The sequence below is a fragment of the Pelophylax lessonae genome (genome assembly GCF_965119305.1).
Source record: "Pelophylax lessonae genome assembly, chromosome: 4".
Lineage (NCBI taxonomy): Eukaryota > Metazoa > Chordata > Amphibia > Anura > Ranidae > Pelophylax > Pelophylax lessonae.
Genome location: NC_138771.1, coordinates 98,108,555 through 98,124,878, shown reverse-complemented (window position 1 = coordinate 98,124,878; position 16,324 = coordinate 98,108,555). Strand labels below are relative to the sequence as shown.

General features: G+C 43.0%; 1 protein-coding gene across 5 annotated transcripts in view; it reads left to right on the top strand.

The window, feature by feature from the left end:
* The window catches only part of NEDD4 (NEDD4 E3 ubiquitin protein ligase), a 519,020-nt gene that overhangs the window by 405,837 nt on the left and 96,859 nt on the right, over nucleotides 1-16,324 (top strand). For all 5 annotated transcript variants that reach the window (XM_082253414.1, XM_082253413.1, XM_082253415.1 and 2 more), the window contains 6 exons: nucleotides 862-1,056; nucleotides 2,395-2,472; nucleotides 3,059-3,113; nucleotides 3,386-3,444; nucleotides 4,393-4,458; nucleotides 11,630-11,859. In XM_082253414.1, the coding sequence (XP_082109540.1) occupies nucleotides 862-1,056; nucleotides 2,395-2,472; nucleotides 3,059-3,113; nucleotides 3,386-3,444; nucleotides 4,393-4,458; nucleotides 11,630-11,859 (683 nt within the window). The remainder of the gene's footprint in view (nucleotides 1-861; nucleotides 1,057-2,394; nucleotides 2,473-3,058; nucleotides 3,114-3,385; nucleotides 3,445-4,392; nucleotides 4,459-11,629; nucleotides 11,860-16,324) is intronic.

Genomic DNA, 16,324 nt, shown 5'->3' with positions numbered 1-16,324 from the left:
TTGTCTATAATCCTTTCTGTTCCTTTGTCATGCACTCCACGGATTTCTTTGTTGGGTAAACTAGAGGAACAATGGCCTTAGTACACTAGAATTGTGCTAAGGGAAACAATATTTCTGGCCCGTAAGGCTATAGCTATTAAGTGGAATCAATCTTGCCCCCCCCCCCCCCCCCCTCCGTCTGTCAGTCAGTTGATACAGATGGTGAATGAGATACTTCCTTATGAAAAATGTATTTTTGAGCATAGGGGTTGCCCCAATAAATACAGCCAGGGGTGGGATGCCTGGAGCTCCTTTCACCATTACTAATACATGAGATATCTGTTGCATCTACTCATGCAACTCAGTGCATTCACAAAACATGGACAGTCAGCCTAAAGAGCACACTCTTAGTTTTGCTGTGTTAGTGTTGCTCATAACATTAGAGCTCATTGTTAATTGGTTATAGCTATCATTGCTTTTTGGAGATTGTCATTTCAGGATAAACATAGAAAAACATAGAAATACTGACGACAGTGTTAAGCTGGTCATACTTTACTCATGGCTGAATGCACTGATTGTCTGGAAATTTTCCAACAAACCCGTTCGTGAAAAGTCGATTAATAGATCAACTTCTCATCAACGGGAACAGCTATACATGGATCGAAGTTTCGATGGCCAGCTTTAGTTGTGTAGAAATAACACCCACCCACAAGGTACCTCTAGAGCAAACTTTTATGATATCTTCATTATTATCAGCTGCATGTACTTGCTGCCTTTTGTTTATAGTAATACATAAGAAGCTTCTAGGGAACTTTTAAATGTAAACTCTGAAGAGTTGAAAGGTACTCTCAAAGTGTCTTAAACACTGAATCTCTACAGCAGGCACCAGTGGAAATGGCACCGGCACCCTCAGTACAGAGTATCCCTACCAGTCGTCAGCTTCAGATACCAACTAACGAATCTTCAAAACTGTCGGTGGACCGGGATCAGAGCTTCTTCCCTAAAGGCTGGGAAATGCGGCATGCACCCAATGGAAGGCCTTTCTTCATAAATCATGTCACCAAAACTACTACTTGGGTATTGGGTTTACATTCATATGGTATTCTTAATTATATAGTATCAGTAAATTGTTTAAATATACTATGTAAATATGAGAGATGATGGTCAACATATACAAAAATTAGTCAAAGTAAAAAATGTTGTGTGCTTTTTTGGGCTAAATTCACACTAGAAGGACAGCTTTTGGAGTACTTGTACTTCCCCAGCAGCTCTCCATTCCCGACTGCGGTAGGAGGCAGTGTGGTGCGGGATTTAGTGCATCACATGGCTCTTTTCTTTTTGTACAAACTTTATTTGTGTATAAAAGTATACCTCATGGCACTGTACAGCAGCGGATTTTGCCGAGCTGCTCCACACAGTGCCATATGGTTCTGTACAGTGCGCTGCGATAAAATGCAGCATGTCTGCAATTTACCGCAGACACAAAATGGGTTTGGTTCAACAAATGGGTTGAATGAAAAAAACTGACCTGATTCCCCCATCTGCACATTTGATGTGGATGGAGGAATCCTTACATGCTGTCATATTCTGACAACGGGGACATTCCCCTGCCATCAGAATACACAGATCAGAGCTGCAGTCTATTTGCTGCTGCGCTGTTGCAGCAAGGGTATACTAACAGGGGGGTTGAACAGAAGTCGATCTGTAGATCTCTGTATGGCCAGCTTTAGTGTCTCAAAGATTATAGGTCCTAAATCAAGGATTCCGCAGCTATTTAAACGCTGTCTCCTAGAAACATGGTTTCTAGGAAAAAATAAGTCATAATAGATACCCTGTTCTGGCAGCTGTTGCACATTTAGGTCTACCCAAACTATCTCTGTCCCAGTTCAGGATATTTCCCTGTGACCATATGGACAATGAGAGAAAATCTCCCTCAGGGGAATTCCAACAGCAATAAAAAAAAAAAAAACTTACAAGGGTTCTAACCCTTCTCCACTATGTGCAAAAATAAAATTTGCCTGGAGTGGTTTTCTTATTAGTGTTTTATTTCTGCACGCAACTAGTTTGGTGCAACGCTGTTTTATTGCTGCATGCAACTAGTTTGGTGCAACGCAGTTTACCAGAGGTGGTTGATATCTATCATACAATACAGAAGAAAGAGTCATACGATATACACTATTCTGAGCAGCTATAATGTATTCTTGACAAACTGTTAGATGAACCGAACCCCTCATACTGCTCACAGACAAGTGTGTATCCTCAGTTCCAAGCAACTTTGATTCCCTCCAATCGGGGAAGTAAAGGGGAGAGAGGGAATTATATTCTTCTAATCTTTTCATTGCATTTTTTTAAGCTCTACTGATATAATTGGTCACTGCTTATCCCTTCCATAACAAGATTTCTGATTTATTATAGGATGATCCAAGGTTGAGAATTCCAGTTCAGCTAAGGCCAAAGCCACCCATTGATCTCTTAGACCTGGGACCACTACCAGTGAGTGAAAAATAAAGCTAAATTAAATAGACATGCAAGTAATTCCTTTGTTCCGTTTATTGTTGTTGCTTTCCTTCCATACCTTATTTAAGCACATTTTCGTATGATTGTTGCATCTCTCTCCCCTTATTTTCCCCCTAAATCTCTGATTAATGTTACCACAAAGTGCCCTTTCGCCAACAATTATTTAAGTACTGGGAGAACTTTGGTGGTCTAAAATCACCAATGGCATATTATATCTCTTCAGATGCCTAACTCCAGCTTGAGCAAAAAAATGCAATATGTCAGACCTCGGTAGAAGTGAAAATTAAAAAAGCGGCTCCAGTTGATATGCTCACTCAACCTCCGGTGTTTTGCCCTTCAGGCTCAGTAATTCAGTAAAGCTGCCCAGCTCCTTTAGGTTGAATATCATTCAACCTATTTCCTGTATGTCCAGGGCGTCAAGGCTCTGCCCCCCCCCCCCCAGACTAAATGCACAGAAATGCGACATTACACTTTTATATTCAAGATATTTAATGGTTTTGCAACAAACTTTTGCATCTGTAAATTGTTATTTCTTATTGCTTTGTTTTTATTTCTTTTTCAGCCTGGCTGGGAAGAGCGAACACATACAGACGGCAGAGTCTTTTATATTGACCACAGTAAGTTACAATCTGTTTTTGTCTTATTGTACAGACTAACACATTATTAAGCTTCTCTATTTTTTAAAAACTATTTTATTATTGTTATTTTAATACCATAAATATGTCTGATAATTACAGTATTAGGCAGACAAATTATGTCATAGCTTACGTGACCAGAAATTAGAGCTATCAGACGCACAAATATACCCCCAACACAAAGAATCATGCTGGGGAAAGTTGATATACAGATTGTGAGAATAATGATTTTGTGTTAATAATGTTCATTTCAGACACAAAGAAAACACAGTGGGAAGATCCACGATTGCAGACTGCAGCAATAGCTGGGCCAGTAAGTTTTTGTATTTTGTCTTGATCTTCTAGAATCACTTTGATCTGTTTTACAGTGCCTTGAAAAAGTATTCTTACCCCTTAAAATGTTCCACATTTCTCCATGTTACAACCAAAAACTTAAATGTATTTTATTGGGATTTTATGTGATAGACGAACACAAAGTGCCACATAATTGTGAAGTGAAAAGAAAATCAAATTTTCAAAATCTTATACAAATAAATATCTGGAAAGTGTGGAGTTCATTTGTATTCAGCCCCCTTTTTTACCCCTAACTAAAATCTAGTGGAACTAATTGCCTTCAAAAGTCACATAATTAGTAAATAGAGTCCACCTGTTTGTAACTTAATCTCAGTATAAATACAGCTTTTCTGTGAAGCCCTCAGAGGATTGTTAGAGAATCTTTGTGAACAAACAGCATCAAGACCGGTCAGAGATAAAGTTGTGAAGATGTTTAAAGCAGGGTTACATTATAAAAAATAGCATGTCACTATATGCATGAAGGTAAAAGAACACCTCTGTGCAGCAGCTCCCCCCCCCCCCCATGCTTACCTGAGCCCGATCTTCCTCCGGCATTGTGTGTGAATGGACATTTAGCGCAGCGGCTCGGGAGTGAGCCTGCCTGGGTGTCCTTATAGCAACCTTCTTGCTCTGGGGGCAGGAGGGAGGGGCCTGGAGCGAAAAGAGGAGCATCAGGGCTGCTCTGTGCAAAACCACTGCACAGAGGAGGTAACTAAAACATGTTTATTATTTTCATGTAAAAAAATCCACAGCTTTAATATCACTTTCAGTTACACATTAAGCACGGAGGGGATGCTTCATGTTAAAAAAAAAAAAAAAAACACAAATGCAGCTTACTTTAGATAAATTCTTTCACATCAGTGATTACAGTCAGTTTCCTAAGTGTTATATTAAATTTTCCATACTTTTTTTTTTTTTTGCTTTGAAGGCTGTGCCTTATTCACGGGATTACAAAAGAAAATATGAGTATTTCCGGAAAAAGTTAAAGAAGCAGGTAAATTTCTCCTAAACACCGTTGGGGTAGATGCACAATGATTTTGTTTGTTAAGTGTCAAATGTAGAGTTAGGGCCTGTGTCGAAAGGTTTTTGTTTGTGGCAGGTGGGTTTTGCATCCCGATGCAATTCTGTCGTGATTAAAGCCTGCTTAAATGATAAGCTCACCTTTGGGGAACATGTTACTTTTTCCACCCGATTTTAGGGTGGAATATGTAACATGTTCCCAATGCTGCAGTGCTGCCTGATCCCTCCCTCCCTGTGGCAGCAGTATGGGGAAAAGTTCCCTGTACTGGTTGGCACTGTTTGAAAAACAGAGCTGCCATACAGGGCTCGGTCCACATGCCCGCGTCATTATTACACAGCTCCGTGTGTCTGAATAAACTACAAGCCCCGACATCCTTAGCAGCTGTCAGCTTGTAGTTCTCAACTGCCACAGCGCTGTGGAGCGCAGTGGGTAGTTCATTGAGTGTTCATGTCAATGAGTATAAGGTTACCCGTACGGGATGTACAGGCAACCCAATACACCAACAGGTCTGCAGGAGACCTGCATGGCATCAGCAATCTGATCGCTGGTGTAATGCTTTCCAGGCTCCTGCAACAAACAATAATAAATACACATTTTTTTTACCTGCAAAAAAATGTGCATTTATTTATTTATTTATTTTTTAAGTTAACTTATCCTTTAAAGCTAATCAAGAACCGACTAGATGGAGGTCAACAGAACATCAAATGCAACTGCCACTGGATTGGGAATGATCTCAGAGGCCTCAAACGGATGTAACCAACACAAGTCCAAAATGTACTGATAGAATTACTAGTGTCTCAGTTAAATTAGGTACTTTTTATTCATGGTATTGTATAATTTTCATCTTAAATATGACATTTAAAATTGTTTTTTTTTTCAACTGTGTTTTCAGTTTAGGTTAGCCATTTGACACTTGACACTGAATCACATTCTTAAATACACCCAAAAAAATGTAACTAAAAATTGTGAAACAAATGTAAAAAATCCAAAATGTTTTTGAGAGAGAGGAGAGCAGAATCTGTGGGTCTCATAGAAACTTAGTGGGAGACCTGATGCCTGGGCTACAAAGGAATCCTTATTGCCTGAGCCTGCAAAAGCGTGTATTGACCACGTTGCTTAAATGCAATATCTTTTGGTGAGTGTGTATTTTTACCATTACATGGGGAATTACACTTCTTTCCTGCATTAGCTTGGACGGTTGGTGTGGATAAGCACAAGTATAAAGTGAAAATACATGTGGTGTGGGGACATCAATGTTCTGATATATGAGTTTAATACAAAAATTGATTTATTTTCACAGGACACAGAGTCATAAATCATAACATATGGGTTATATAGCCACATACAGGTGAAGGACACTGGCATCCAACCAGAAAGGATGTCCCCCTATATAACCCCTCCCACACCGGAAGTACCTCAGTTTTTTTTCACCCAGGTCTAAAGGTGTTGGTCATGGTGGAGAGTCTCTCTACATTTTTTTCAAAGAAGAAAGAAGATTATGCTATATACCTCAAGTAAAGATCACTGAATCTAAGGGGATAGTTATCAGATCTATCAAAAAAGTCAGTGGACTAAAAAGATGGTACCTGAGCCTCAGGAAGCAGATACAAGGTTTTGCCTGTAATGTTGTCCTTTTTAGGCGCTTGACCCTGGGATCCGGACCCTTGGTAATACCAAATCCCAAAAGCACTCTGTGCAGGGTGCTCTGCAGGTCCAAGGCCGTGGCCACTCTAATACAAGGGGACACAGTCCTTGAAGGTCGCCAAGACAAAGCTCACTGTGATGGGTGAAGATTGGATTCTTGTTTCAAACAGAATCCTGCAGCAGGACTAGTAAGACCAATTAAAAATATTTACACATATAGCAAATGTAAATATTTTATTCACTGTTCCCTTTAACCACTTCTGGACCGGAAGGATTTGCCCCCTTAATGACCAGGCCTTTTTTGTGATTTGGCACTGTGTTAATTTAACTGAAAATTGTGCAGTCGTGCGACGCTGTACCCAATTGAAATTGATGTCCTTTTTTTCCCCACAAATAGAGCTTTCTTTTGATGGTATTTGATCACCTGTGCAATTTTTATTTTTTGCCCTATAAACAAAAAAATAGCGACATTTCTGAAAAAAAAAAAAAAAAAACATTATTTTTCACATTCTGCTATACAACATTCCCGAAAAAAATTAAAAATCAAAAATTTTCATCCTTTTAGTCCAATTTGTATTCTGCTACATATTTTTGGTAAAAAAAATCAAAAAAATCGCAATAAGCATATTTTGATTGGTTTGCGCAAAAGTTATCGCGTCTACAAACTAGGGGAAAGATTTGTTATTTTTATTTATTTATTTTTTTTACTAGTAATGGCGGCGATCTGTGATTTTTAGTGGGACTGCGACATTGCGACGGACAGGTCGGACCCCCAACTGACATTTTTGACACTTTTGGGGGGATCAGTGACTTTACTACAGTAATCAGTGCTAAAAATATGCACTGTTACTGTAATAATGATGACATTGGCAGGTAAGGGGTTACTCTAGGGGTGCTCAAAGGGTTAAATGTGAGCCTAGGGTGAATGTTTACTAACTGTTTGGGGGATAGGCTTGTGAAATGATCATAGAGACCTGTGATCCTATATAGCAGGATCACAGGTGCTGTGTGGTCATTTCAGAGAGAAGAACGGTCGGCTGTGTTTACAAAAGCTGAACGTCCTCCTCTCTCAGCGGGGAGTGATCTTGGATGCCTAGCAGCAATCGTGGCCGCCGTCCCCGTGCATCGGCATCCCCACAGCCTATTGGGGGCGGGAGCTACGTCAGTTCACGCAGGAGAGGCATCCTGCCTCAGTAAATATGCGGCGGGCGGTCTTAAAGGTGTTAAAAGATAACAGAGAATGAATGCCATGTGACTCTCCACATAAGACTATGAATGTTAGGCTATGCAAAATACATCTTGTTATAGCTCTGGCCTTTCCTCAGGGATTAAATGTGCCAATTTTATCAATTGTGATTATATGAGCTTGTGCAGTTGTGGCATTGATGCAAAGTTTGTTTAATCATTCTTTTGTTTCTTATTGTTTGACACACTGTTTTTACCCTGGGCTGATCACCTGAAAGGTATCAGCTGTGACAAACAAACAAGCCTAAGCTGCTCTCACCCCATGTTGCTGTTTTCGCCTTGGCACATAAGCGCCCGCGTGTTTGTCTCCTCTCTCGATAGCGTGTTTGTGGCAAAGGCCCATCCGTGCGTGTGAATCTTCGCTTTTTAAAACAGGCGTACGCCGCATGGAGGACGTGTTTTAATGCGATTGGCGGGCACGTGGATGCCACGTAGTACGCCGCACATGTGCAATACAGCATTAAAGGGCGCAATTTATAAGGAACGGTTTCCAATGTGCTAGCCTCTATCAGAGGCTGGAGAGGACACAGAGCAGCAGCAGCTGGGTTGCGTTGAGTCATTGTGGGTGTAGATTACTTGCACAAACCAGTCCTGTATATTGGGATAATCAGTGCTGTGTGTGATAAGCTGTATAAGCTTGGCACAAGCCTTAAGTACACTGAAGTTGGTACCTCAAGTTTGTCTTGCTATAAAGCAGTGTCTGCCTGAAAAAGGGCTGGAGGAGGCACAGTTGGAAGGGGCACTGTGATGCCACCATCAGGCCTTGAAGGTCCTAGCTATGCTTCCTCTGTGTCTACTCCCACTGAAGAGCCAGAGGCGACTAGCCAGTCTGAGCCATTATGGTTGTTAGGCATAGTGGCTACTCCATTTGCTTCTGCCGCAACCTATGTCACTAAGGACGATTTGACATCATCCGGTCTTGGGCAGAGAAGTTTGTGCCATGCCTGAAAGCAGTTTTTATTCCAGGAATAGAGAACTGGCAGGTGGATTTTCTGAGCCGTCAACAGATGTTTCCGGGGGAATGGCTCTTACATCCCGAGATTTTTCAATCAATCTGCCTACGCTGGGGGGTCCCATACGTAGATCTGTTGCCATCCAGGTTCAACAACAAGTTAAAGAGATGTCTGTCCAGGACAAGGGATTCCTTGGAAGGAGTATTCTCTGATTTTATGCCTTTCCTCTGGTACAGCTGATACCACGTCTGTTGCGCAGGATCCAGCTAGAGGGGAAACCAGTAATCCTGGTAGCTCCGGCATGGCCGAGGAGGGTTTGGTATGCACTAATCTAAAGGTTGGCAGTGATGAGGCCTTGGGCCCTTCCACTGCGTCCGTACCTACTCTCTCAAGGTCCGATATTCCACCCTGCTATATACAGTCTTTAAATTTGACATCTTTGCAATTGAAGCCTTAATCTTGAAGGAGCAGGGTGTATCTGGCCCTGCAATTTATACCCTGATAAATGCTAGGAAACCAGTCTATAGAAACATTTATAACAGGGTCCGGAAATCCTACATTACCTGGTGTGAATCCAGGAAATGGCATCCCTGCAAATATATCATTGGGAGAATTCTAGCTTTCCTTCAAGCAGGGGTAGATATGAAATTAGCCTTGAGCTCTATTAAAGGGCAAATTTTCAACCTTATCGGTTTTCTTCTAAGAACCGATCTCTTCCCATTCGTTGGTTCAGACCATCGTCCGGGGATTGTTACGTTTTCTTCCACTTATGAAGCTACCACTATGTCCTGGATTTAAATTTGGTGCTGGCAGTTTTACAAAAACAGCCTTTTGAACCCATGGGGCAGGTTACCCTGGTTCTTCTGACCAAGAAACTGGTCTTTTTGATTCTGATAACTTTGGCCAGAAGGGTATTGGAACTAGCAACTCTTTCTTGTAAAGAGCCATTCTTGATTTTTCATCAAGATAGGGTGATTTTACGTCCACACCCAGGTTTTTTGCCCAAGGTGGTGTCCGCCTTTCATTTGTATCAGGACATTATACTACTTTCCTTTTTTCCAGATGCTCACTCAGAGGAGGAAAAGTTATTGCATTCTCTCGATGTAATGTGTGCACTAAAGTTTTACTTGGAAAGATCAGCTCGGATGTGTAAGACCAAGAGCTTGTTTGTGCTGCCAGAAGAGCCCAAGAAGGGGTTGGCAGCATCTAAGTCTACGATTTCTTATTCGATTCGCCAGGTTATTAACCAGGCATATAATTTAGAGGGGAAGGTGCCACCTTTTCATGTAAAGGCACATTCTACCAGAGGGAGAAGGTGCCTCTTGGGCACTTCGTCATCAAGCCTCTATGGCTCAGATTTGTAAGGCCGCGACCTGGTCGTCGGTGCATACGTTCACTCGTTTCTGTCGAGTGAATGTTGGGACCCAGGAGGACTCTGCATTTGGCCACAGTGTTCTGCAGGCAGGGGTGTAATCCTTTTTGTGGTCGGATGGCGGTATTTTTTGGTGTCCCCCTCCCCTCAGATGCATTGCTTTGGGACATTCCATAAGTTATAATTAATGGCTCTGTGTCCCATGATTTACCTGTAAAATCCATTTCTTGAAGTACATCACGGGACACAGGTCCCTCCCCGCTTCTATGGGGCCTTTAATGCTTGCTACAAAACTGAGGTACTTGCTGTGTGGGAGGGGTTATATAGGGGGAAATCCTTTCTGGTTGGTTGCCAGTGTCCTTCACCTGTAGGTGGCTATATAACCCATATGTTATGATTTATGGCTCTATGTCCTGTGATGTACTTCAAGAAATTGATTTTACATGTATGTATTAAAAATCAATTTTAATTTGTGACCTAATCACTCACAATCACAATTTTTAATTTACATTTTTGTGAGTATTCAGAGATGATTCAGTGTCAAGCGCCTGCTTTTTGTTTATTAAATTACTTAACAGTGCATATGATTACTCTTGAAGTGGCAGCTTCATTAGAGTTTATATTGAATTATTGTTGGGGTCCTCAGCCAGACTGTGGAGAGTAGAGCTCCTCTAGCATTTCTTTCTTCCTACAAATTAATTGTTGCCTGTTTCAGTTAGTTGCAGTCAGTTTAGGAACTGATTCTGTTTGCATTCTAAAGGAGGACAGTGGGTACTAATCTGTCTGATTATATGTCTGAGAGCATTCTGCAACCTTTTCAGATATTCCCTGGTCTGTTGGATATTGTGAGAAAAATCAAATTTTCCAGCTGATCATTATTACTCAACCCAACTAGTGCAGGAAACCACTGTGCAAAAATTTGCATGCTCAACAGATATTCACATGTATAGTTAGACCAGTCATTTAAACAAAATGTATTTGCCATATTTTTTTACTTCTATTTATTGATTTCTGTTCTTTCACTTATTTACTTTGCTGTGACAGTTTAATTTTAAGTTTCAATTTTTCACTTCTAGAGTATACAAATTAACTATATAGTATTTTTTACAGCAAAGCCCGTCATGTTAAAACATGGAGGAGGCAGTTGCTGATGGTCAGTTTTAAAAATGCTGATTGTCTGTTGCCTGGTTGCCTCTCTTGCTTAACGTGGTTGTAAACCTCAGACATGAAATATGAACAAAGGATACCCCGCTATATTATGCTCTTGTCTCATTTAAGAGCACTAAGGGTTAATTCTCTCTGCTGCTTTGTTGTTCTGCTTTTAGCATGAATCACTTCTGACCAGTTTTCCTGACACCAAGAGAAAAATAGTGATGGGGGGGGGGACATTTAGCTTATTGGCGGCCTCCGCTATGTACCTGTATGCTGTTTGAAGGGGGGTGCGTCCCTTCCATCCAATCAATTCTCAGAGCTCTCCTCACTTAACTCTGCAGAGTATAACTTCAGCTCTCTGTCCCCTTGTTGCTGACAGCTCAGATGAGCTTTATAAATTCTGGACTTTGAACAGATGTTTTTGAAGAGAATATTTTAGATAAACAGGTACAATTTATGTAGGAGGATTTGTTTCATATCTGTGTAGCACCTGATGCCAGTCACTTCACTGGGTATATGTAAGGGTTTACAACCACTTTTAAGTACTTTGATCTGCTCACCTAGAATGAGTAAGGACTCCTGTCTACAGATCTACATACATGTTGCAATTCACTAACTTAAACTGCAAAAGTAACACAGCATAAATGCCAGGCAGCTAGCATCTTATAGAAGCAGGCTACACCTGTATTTCTTCCACAAGGCTGCTTATAATTCATATAAAAATTAACCAGCTAAATACTGGTGAGAGCGAAATTACTGACCAGGATATTTGCTTTAGCTTGATATTCCTAATAGGTTTGAAATGAAGTTGCGTCGTACAGCCCTATTTGAAGACTCCTACAGAAGGATCATAGCGGTGAAAAGGCCTGAGTTCCTTAAAGCAAGACTCTGGATTGAATTTGACAATGAGAAAGGCTTGGATTACGGAGGGGTTGCCAGAGAATGGTTCTTCCTTATTTCCAAAGAAATGTTCAATCCTTATTATGGCCTCTTTGAGTATTCAGCAACGTAAGTATGTCTTCAGTTGTAAGGGAAGCTCAAAGGTGCAGTGAAAAATAGCCTTTTCTGTACAAAAATTGTGCAAAGCACGTTCAGATTTTAAGTGCTTACAATCCTTTCTTTAACTACTTGCCAACCAGTGACATATGCGTACGTCGTTGGACTTTAAGCAGTTATGCTGCAGGCATAATCCTGGTACCGTTTTATAGAGCCGGCGGTCGGCTCTTTTGTAAAAGTATAACTAGCCGCTGGATTGCTTTTACAAGCAGCGGGAGCAGACATTCCCTGCCCCCTTTTGCAGGTTTTTCAGGCTGTCTTGTCCCACCAGGAGACTCGAACAACCAGCCGGCACATCCGCAAGCTAGCCGGACAGCCAAAGAAAGCCAGGATGGGCATTCGGCTATAGTAACCCGGAAGCAATGGCCTGACATCACTTCTGGTTTACCCTGTCAACGACACCATTTTTGAAAAATCAAAGGCATTCAAAAACACAGATCTTGGGGTTTTTGAATGCTTTAAAGCTCAGCGGAGGGATTTGGGGTCTTATAGACCCCAGATCTCTCCATAAAGAGGACCTGTCGCATGCCCGTTGCTGTCGTGACAGCAATAAAAGTGATCCCAAAAAAATAAATAAATAAAACAGTGTAAAGATGAAAAAAAAAATATTATTAATAAAAAAAAAAATTCAATGTGCCCCCCGTGCTCACGCTCAAAGGAAAACATCCACGTTGGTCCTGCACACACGCAAACAGTGATCATCCCACGCATCTGAGGTATCACATCTAAACGTCAGATCATGCGCAGTAATTCTAGTACTAGACCTCCTGTATGAATGTAAAGTGGTATTCTGTAAAGGCTTTTAAATCATCACCTATGAATAGTAAAATTGACATTGTTTGTCGCCATTGCACAGGCATGCACAGTTTTAAAGATTGATATGTTTGGTATCTATTTACTTGTGTTACTAGTGTAACATCTTTTATATTTCTCTATCGTTCATTGACAGATGCATCTCCATATTATTCTTGACCATTGGGTTATGCTGCGTCCTACAAGATTAGGACACTAGGCAGGAAAAATCTTTACCACGCCTATGGGGCAGTCCCTGCAGGCATACACCCACTCACTCTGCTATAGGATTCAGTTTGTTTCTGCCTAGTTTAGGAGTAGGACCTAGTTACCAGCTGGGACTTTGGTCTTAGCTTGTCTTTTTTATTTTAAAGGGAACCTTTGTTAAAAAATAATTTTTTTTTTTAGCTAGTTATGTTCCTGAGAGAACTGAAATCAACAGCCGGGCTGGGTTTTGGACTGGATATCCTAGATCCTTAAGGTCTCCCAGCCCGGCCAACAAGCGTGTGCAGGTTATAGCCCAGCGCTAGGCCTCGCCATGACAGAGCCCCAATGGATGGGGGCTGGCCCGTGAGTGAAACACCTCGCCGGGACGCACGCGACCTTGTTCGGCCTGAGTCACAGCGTACCCATTGGCTGTCAGCACCCCCACTCAGAGTGGAGAGGTAGTCTGTCCAGAGTGGTGCCAATCTGATGTCGTTGGTATGATGATTAGTGTCCCCCCATAGTTCTGGCGGTCTCGGGGCAGACGTGAACCCCTCCCTGGGATGGACGGACCCTCAGGTACCCCTCATTCCCCCTGGCCTCTCGGTATGTACCAGGCTCCCTCAAGGCCTCTTTTCCCACCATCATAAAGGTCCCTACCTCAGTCAGCGATGGGGGTCCTTGGGGGGGGGGGGTGGACGCGCCAATGCCGCTATAGTGGATGCGCTGGGGGGGTTATTCCTGGTGGGGACCCCCCGATGCCACTAATCGTTTGGACCCCTTAGTGGGTCCTGGAGACCACATGGGGAGCCGAGGAGGCCGCCATTTTACTGTAGAATCATTAAGCCTCATTTTGCAGAAGTTCCCATTGATATGCATGGGCAGCCATGTTTTTGTGGTTTTCCCACAGGAATGCATTGGGCATCCATTTTCTCGGAGTTCGTGAATGCTGAGCAGCTAGGCCTTTACTCTAGTGATGACCCAGGTACTTCCTCTTCCTGTGAAGATCGTTTTCTCTGCACAGCAGACCGATCCTGTTCACCGCCATATAAAATGGTGGTATGTCTATTGGGGTCCCTGTAGGTCTCTCTCTCTCTCACCCTGCAATCTTTAAAGTGACACTGTGCTATTCCAGAGTTCATATGGAGTCCCAGGAACAAATTTCACCAACGGATTTCCTCCCTGCAGTTGCGGGGACCTCCGCGTCGCAACTCCTGTTTGCCTTAACGGCGGTTTTGGAAAGCCTGGTGTCAAAAGTGGATTTGGTTTTAAAAAATACCACTAGTAAAAAGTGCCCTATGCCCTCTCCTGTATCCTCAGATTCTGAGGTAGATATGGCCGCCGCGGATGCATGTCACCCTGAGGGTTCTGCGTCATCGCACTCGGATGGCGAGCACGACATATCCTCGTCTGCAGCCGCGCGGGAAAGTGCGCTGGTGGAGGCACTTCTGGTGTAAGTGCCAGAAACTCTAAAAATGGCAGATGATTCTGCAGCGTCAGGGACGCAGGTGTCATTTGGCACTCACAAATCCTAGAAGTCGGGCAAAGTTTTTCCCTTGTCCGGAACTTTTTGACTAAATTGTCTCTGACCAATGGGGGGGCCTCAAACAGATGTTAGTGGTGCCGATGAGTTTTAAGAGGCGCTATCCTTTCGCAGACGCAGTATCCATTCTCCAGACTGAACAAATCTTCTGTGGTTACTGTGGATAGAAGGATTGATGTGATGCGTCGCTTGATGAGGCCCCTTTTGTAGCCAGAGTAGCTGCAGTGGGGGTAACTATTAGACACATGGTGTGGCTATAAAGTTGGTCTACGGATCAGGCTTCAAAAAAGGCTCTATCGCTCCCCTTTATGTAGGGCTGTTTGTTTGGATCCTCATTGGATGAACTGATCAAGGGTCTTAAAGATGGGAAGAGTACTCTTCTTCCTCAATCTTCCAAGGGCAAGTCACCATGTAATAGACAGGGGCCTTATTTTACAGCCCACAGGCAGCCCTTTCGTGCCTGCAGAATCTAAGCCATTTAGGTCTTCTGGCGGTTCCAAGAAGACCTGGTCGGGTAAGCTGAGAATAGGCCAATCCAGATCTACAGACAAATCCCCGTCTGCATGAAGGGACACCCTCACCTGTAAGTGGGGTGGGGGGACGTCTTTGCTTCTTTCTGGAACCATGGTCCTCCTTGATTCAGGACAAATGGGTCCACGAACAGATCCGATCGGGTTACAAGATCGAATTCAGGTTTTGACTGTCGGACAGATTCTTCCCGTCCAACCTACGCCTATCTCCAGATCTGTACAAGATCTGCTGTTGCAAAGGGTGTTTGTGCCGGTTCCCTCTCAGGAAGGCTTTCAAGAGGTTGTAAACTCAAATTTTTTGTTTTTTTTTCTTTTTCACCCTGAAAGAGAAAAGCATAATGGGCTAGTATGCATCACATACTAGCTCATTATGCAATACTTACCTTAGAACGAGCCCCCGCCGTGCCGACCGCTCACCTCTATGACGGGCGACATGTTCAGTCGCCCGTCTTCCGGGATCACGGCATCAGGCCATCTGATTGGCCGGAGCCGCGGTGAAGTCACTCCGGCGCACGCGCGCAGGAGCCGACGGTCACGGCACGGGACTCTGAAGGAACGGCACCAGCGGCCGTTCCTTCAGAGCGCATGTGCCAGTGACGTCACTGGCTGCATGTAAGGTAAATATCTCCTAAACGGTGCATGTTTAGGAGATATTTACAGTACCTATAGGTAAGCCTTATCATAGGCTTACCTATAGGTAAAAGTGTCTGAGGAGGGTTTACTTCCTCTTTCAGGGGTTCTATTCAAACCTGTTCACTGTTCCCTGGAAAGTGCGTCCAATCCTGGACCTCAAGGCTCTGAACCGCTTTGTGTGGGTACAGAAGTTTTGAATGGAGTACATTCGCACAGTAGTGGCGTCCCTACGCCAAAAAGACTTTTTGGCCTCCATCGATATCAAGGACGCATATCTGATATCCTCAAGGACACCAGCGTTTTCTTTGCTTCTCTGTAAGATAGGAGCATTATCAATTTGTGGCGTTACCCTTTGGTCTTGCCTCTGCTCCCAGGGTCTTCACCAAAGTGTTGGCTCCGGTATTGGCATTACTGAGACAACGGGGGATTGTGGTACTGGGGTACCTGGACGATCTTCTCTTAAGAGCAGACTCCCATTCAGTCCTGTTGGGCGACGTGGCAATCACTGTACAGACTCTGCAAGTTCGATTGGAATGTCAATTTCCAAAAAATCATGCTCTGGTACCATCTTCAAAACTGGATTATCTGGGCCTGACTTCTTCCCCAGGAAAAGCTGCAAAAGTTGCAGAGGGCGATTCATTTGCTGTTATCCAGCAACCTGTCCGCTCTCTACGGCCTTGCATGCGAGCCTTAGGTCTGATGGTGTCAACCTTCG